General features: G+C 47.9%; 1 protein-coding gene across 2 annotated transcripts in view; it reads right to left on the bottom strand.

Annotated features, from left to right (window-relative positions):
* Nucleotides 1-5,496, bottom strand: part of ESRP1 (epithelial splicing regulatory protein 1) — a 33,762-nt gene extending 28,266 nt beyond the window's left edge. For both annotated transcript variants that reach the window (XM_064507732.1, XM_026099823.2), the window contains exons 1-4: nt 5,119-5,496; nt 4,833-4,961; nt 3,941-4,054; nt 1,297-1,411 (exon numbers count right to left, since the gene is read on the bottom strand). In XM_064507732.1, the coding sequence (XP_064363802.1) occupies nt 1,297-1,411; nt 3,941-4,054; nt 4,833-4,961; nt 5,119-5,250 (490 nt within the window). In that variant the 5' untranslated portion in view covers nt 5,251-5,496. The remainder of the gene's footprint in view (nt 1-1,296; nt 1,412-3,940; nt 4,055-4,832; nt 4,962-5,118) is intronic.
* Between the last annotated feature and the right edge of the window lie 504 nt (nt 5,497-6,000).

The raw sequence follows: 6,000 nt of genomic DNA on the forward strand, positions 1-6,000 counted from the left end.
TTCACAGAGGGAGAAAGCAAAGGCATCTCTCCGAAACAGATGAAGTAGCCCATTGCCTTTAAATAACATCTCCAGCTCATGTTTTCTGTCAGAGAATCCCTAAAAAAATGTATTAAGCTTCTCAATTGTCATTTAAGAGGTCTCCATCATCCAGTTGTAGACTATGAAACATGAACATTTATTTAGCTTTCCTGAACAGTAAACATAGGACTGGATTTCTAGGAATACTACTTCCCTTCAGAGCAGAAAGGATGCCTCTTAATTTGCAGATGGCAAAGCAGAGTAGACAGCCTTATTTCTCTTGCACCATAATAAAATTTTATTAAAGAGATTACTCACATAGATATTTTATGCTCTGCTGCCACAACAGGTACAAAGCCTCAGCAATACAGCCAAGGCAAGTCTTGGGGGCTAAGACTGAACTATATCAGGTGTCACAGACTTTTCTGAGTCAGAAAAATGCAACCTCTCCATGGCAATCACTCTATAGACACCATAAGCTAGCCAAATGTAGAGAAATAATTAATGACAACTAAAATTCTTCTCAAATCCCTTTATTCTGCTTCCTAGATGGTTTTTGTGGTCACTGTTTCAATGGGTCAATAGGGAAGTCAAGTGTTTTCCATTTTTGTGAGAGCAAGTTTGAGTCAGGGACTGAAGCCTGCAGCAAGGAGAGAGGCTGCCAGGGAAGCACGGAGAGTATCAGTAGAGGCCGGAGTCATTTACAGCACCACTCAGCTCCAGGAGCTGTATGTATTATGCAAGCAAAACAGAGCTATGATGTTGTAACATCCAACATGTACAGCCTGCATCATACTGAGGTTGGATAATACATGTTATGACACCATCCCTGTCTAAGGTGCACTCCTGAATCAAAGTTTCACTACTATTTCACTTCAAGTACACCCCCCCAATTTAAGATGGAAAGCTCTCTCCATATTCCTACTCATCCAAAAATCTCAATCTACTCATGCAATAAGCAATCCCACAACTTTAATATTAGGATGCACATTAATTATAGTTGTCACTTTAAACTGAAGTTAAAGTAGCACATGTTTATTCAAATAAAGACAGTGAAGAAAGTATACAGATTTAAGAAGAAATGCAGGATTTTTTTTTTCTATGGCATCATGTACCTTCATATGGCCTTTTTAACCTTTATCTTTGCAAGAATGCTCAGTACAGTTCAAGTTACTCAATAAAGTTATACTATCTCTAAACATGTGTTGCAAGCTCACACCTCTGTCCTAGAATTCAGAGCTATAACAATAGTAGACATCAGTGTTAAAAGGATACATGCTGTCATGGCCACAATGTCAAGTTTGCTAATGTCAGGTGAGCCAGGGCAGCACTTCTTGAACTCTTTTCGCAAGTCAAAAAAGGAGTAGAAGCACTCAGGCAATAAGATATTCTGTAAAAGAACAAGGTAACTACTGTCAGCTATGGTGAATTTCCGCTACTTTCTCTTTAGATACCAAACTTTCCAACAGTTTCTTTCAAGTAGGTAAAAAAAACAAACAGCCTGTACTACAGAGAAGCTCATATGGCTTCTCTTAACCATTTAAGTATGCTTATCTACTTTTTTTTTTTTTTGCTTACAGCTTCCTCTCTAGATGGTTTAAAAAGAGAAATGTGCTTTTCTGCTGCCAGAGAAACACTTGCTATTATTACTGGTGCCTCAGATCCAATATATACATAGGAGAGCAAATGAGTATTATTGCAACATTTATCATCAATTCTTGATTCCAATTTTAACTGAAAAGAGCCAGAGGGCACTCAGTTCAGTATACTGAGCCAAGCAAATTTTGCAAGACTAGCAAGAGACATTTTGGTTTATAGACAAGGCTGAATTTCCAGAGCACAATCACACTTCAAATATTTATTCTCTATATATAATAAAAAACCCCCACACACCGCTGAGCACATGTGGATTTGATACACTATAAAGATTGTCTGTCTATGCCTGATAACTGCATTAATCACAATCTATGAAGCCAAGAGTAAGTTACACAGCCCATTGCAAACAAGTGCCAGCAAAACCCTTCTTGCCCCACCACATGCTCTAATTTGGGGGAATTGGGAGGAGGGGGAGGAAGAGAAGACATGAGGGGACTCTTAAGTTAAAGCAAACCCCCTCTCCTTCAATTATTTCTTCATCCCAGATGTCCCCATCTACAACTTAGTATTCAATTTGGCTGATGCCCACCTCCAGCTCCTCTCTAGACCCAAAGAGCTCCATTTCTGTGATTTAATGACTAGTTAACACCTTGACATTGTAATAGAATAACAGGACATATGGATGCACATTTAGGAGAAAGGAGTCTAGGTTCTAAAACAAGTTCTATTTTGAAAATATTAGAGCTTATCTTAGCATTTGGACAGGTGCATTAGGCAAATTATACCCGTTAAAGGCAAACTTAGGAAAATGCAGGTGTACTTGCCAAGACTTCCTGCTCTAGTTTTAGCATGGCTATTTTTCTTCTCCCATGAGAGATCAAGTTCTGTTCTTACTGAAACTCAGTTGAAACAGTTTATGCTGATTCATTCTTTGAATACTGTGAGCTATGAGACAGTCTCAGACTGGGCATCTCAAAAAAAGTAGAGAAAAAAGAGGCATTTACAAGAGCCTATATTTCTGCATATCTGAATTTTAGTTATTTTTCCCCCTTGAACCTCAGTATTTGGGGATTCACCAAACAGCTATTACAGGTCTCATAAGCATCCAGTGTACTTAATCTATATGCAGCACAGAGCAGATTTCAAATGAATGCTTTGTCCTGAAACAGCAACAGAAGGTTTTGATGAAGATTTGATTCCTATCAGTGACACTGTGGTGATACATGCAGAAAAATGGTTCCCTATCCTTCAGGCCAAACAAATTTAAATAAGAATAACTGCAGGAGTTGTCCTTTCTTTAATTTACGTTGTGTTTTATGCAGTGAACTTCTCCATGCAGTTAAACAAAACTCTTTTCATGTATAATGGGTGGCAACCTGTTTCCTCATCTTCTCCCACCACAATATATTCTCTAAGAGAAAGTTGCAGTGAAGGAACTTCTTGTCTTGTATACATGCAAGTCATGCTCATGGTTTCTCTACTAATGCTTCAAAGGTACAAAAACAGCACCACAACTATTAAAAGCAACTCATCTGATATCAGATGAATAACAGCACAGACTTGCAGCATTTCCCCTTCAAAGATAAAGCAGCAGGATGACAGATCAGTTGAGGCAACCCCAACAGATTACTACAAACCAGCGCAGGTTCATAGCAAATCACAGACCAGGGTTTTATTAATGTTGGGGCAGTTTTTTTTTGATAAGAGGCTCAGCACATTGCTGCAACCCTATCACTAATGAAAAGCAGGCAGGAGCTCACAACACTGCTAGTGATTTGGCAACTCTAAAGTTACAGAAAACTCTAGACTATGGGACTAGTCATCAGTCACAGCCTGCCTCATACCACTGTTCAGCTCCTTACAAATACAAGCACCGCCCTCAGAGCACCAACTGAATTCACAGAGATTGAAAGCTGCTGAACCTAAAGGTGAATGTAAAGTTCCAAAAGGTAGCTTATGGTTAAGGTGGATAACTATTTTGCAACCTTTTCAAAGCTCCATTTGTTAGCCCATTGTAGCTATTACAGCAGTATATAGGAGCAATGCATTGCCAGAGTAGTCTTTCTGAAACACTTAAATAAGACAGACTTTCTTGAATTAACTTAAAAAGGCACCTCAAGGCTACATAAGCACAGGGCATTATCTATGCCTTTCACATGGTCAGGCTTAAGTCTGGCAAGTTATTGACTGATGAGCAGTATCTGGATTACAAAGGTGCAAAACTGCCCTCACATTACACATTTTAAAGATAAGTTGATCAATTTTGCAAGAAAACAAATAAAGCACTCTAAGCATAATCAAATTTGAAGTTACAGTTACATACCTTTTTGGAAGCTTCAGGATGCAGAACTTGCCTAATGTGCAGCTGCCCATCAGTACAGAAACAGAAGGAAGTACCTACACCAATATTCAGTTCATTGCTCACAGACTGATTAAACTGAAAGCAGGAAGAAGAGACATACACGGAATGGAAATCAGATTTGCTGCACTAGTCAGTGTCATCACCAAGTAGTCTCTTATTCCTGGTTATGCAGCTGTAATTCCTCCCTCACAAGCCTAGAACTTCACTTTTAATGTTTTTTTTTTTAAGTAGCTAAGGACACGATAACTTGCATGATGACCTATCTCCAGAAGGAAATTCCCCTTCTCCCCTTCTGTAGGGATGTGCCCATGTAGACAGCCCACCTCACAAAACTTCTCCTCTTACAGGGGCCTTTGCAGAGCTCTGCAAGGAGACCCAGAGCCAGGTGCAGAGCTGGGGGAGCCTGTGCACAGGAGCTTTTCAGAGCACCCAGGTGTGTTGGGAAGGAGAAAGGCTTCCAGCCCTACCTTCAGTAAGCACCACTCTCTCCTGCCTGCTTACTTAGGGGCTTCAGTACTCCTCCCTCCTTGCCAAAACTGATGAGCTGCTACAAGCCTTATTAACAGGGCCTGCCAGCACCCTGTCTTCGTGAGGAACGCCCAGGGCACTCAACACCTACCCAGACACTAGGCGAGGCTCACCCTTGGCTCTGACTGGGGGCTCCAGCACAGCAGGAGAGCGGGATGGGGGGGATACCGGCCCAGATCTGCCTTTCTCAGGGTTCAACCCCACTCCCCAAGAATGATGGGCCAGGGGCAAGTGGGAAGCCCCCCCAAGGCTGCCCTGGGGCCAAGTCACCTGGCTACACATGGGCTCCCAGGGGACCAGGATCCAGCAGCTGGTACTGTGTCACCTGTCTCAGCGCCTGCTCCAGCGGTGGAGCCAGCGCCAGGCTCTCCATGTCCACCTTGATGACCTCCTGGCACTCCGCGGTCAGCTCAGGGTGGTCAGGCCGGACCAGCACATCGTGCAGGTGCCCCAGCTCCAGAGAAAGCAGAGGAGGGGCAAGTGAGCACCCAGCCACAGGTGCCCAGCCAGCCCAGCTCTGTGCCGGGCCCTGCACCAGCCTCAGCCCTGGGCCATCCTGTCTGCCCAGGAGAGCAGCAGGTCAGGGCACTCCCTCCTCCTCGGGGAAATACCTCCTTACGCCTCAGGTCGACCACTTTCCACAGGAGCTGGAGCAGCTCCCGCTCATCCGAGCCCAGCCTCACTCCGTTGGTGCCCGCCGTGGTCACGAAGAGGATCACCAGGTAGTCGGGAGACGCCGTCATGGTGCCACCAGGCCGGTGGGAGCAGAGAGGGGGAGGAGAGAGAAAGAGGGACGGGGCAGGAAAGAAAGAAGCCAGAAACTTTCCCTGCCCGAGGCGCTCCCGGGGAGACCCGGGCGACGGAGCCCCACCTGCAGCCGGCTGCCTGCGGAGCTGGCGAGGAAGGCGCAGGCAGCCCCTCGCTCCCCTCCGGGGCGGGCAGCGGCCGCTCCCACGCCGGCTGCACCCGGGCAGGCGCGCAATGGCCGCGGGCTTTTCTGTTCGGGGCCCGGCGCTGCCCGCCCTGCCCTCCCCGCCCCCGCCCCCGCCCCACGTGGTGCAGGTAGCGCGCACCTGGCGCCGCCGCCCATTGGCCTCGCCGCGCCGGGACGTGGCAGCCGCGGCGGGGGGGGGGGGGTGCCGAGTGCGGCGCCGAGGTTGCGGGCGGGCGCCGAGTGCGGGGCCGAGATTGCGGGCGCGGCGGCCGCGGGGGGCGGCGGGGGTAGCCGTGCGCGGCTGCGGCGGCGGGCGCTGTCTGAAGCCGCCTGGGGTCTCCGAGGGGTGCCCGGTGCACCCCTGCGGCACCCACGGGCCCCGGCCCTGCCGGGCGGCACCTCCGGCCGTCAGGGCGCGCCGCCCGGCGGGGTGCGGGCTGCGAGGGGCCGGGCCGCGGCCGTCCGCTCCTGCCGGGACACGTTGCAGGAGAGCCCTGCGTCCGTGGGGGCGCGGAGCGGCCTGCCGGCACCGTCTCCGCCCGCTCCGCCTCGACGGCAG

Source organism: Dromaius novaehollandiae, chromosome 2, assembly GCF_036370855.1.
Source record: "Dromaius novaehollandiae isolate bDroNov1 chromosome 2, bDroNov1.hap1, whole genome shotgun sequence".
Taxonomy (NCBI): Eukaryota; Metazoa; Chordata; class Aves; order Casuariiformes; family Dromaiidae; genus Dromaius; species Dromaius novaehollandiae.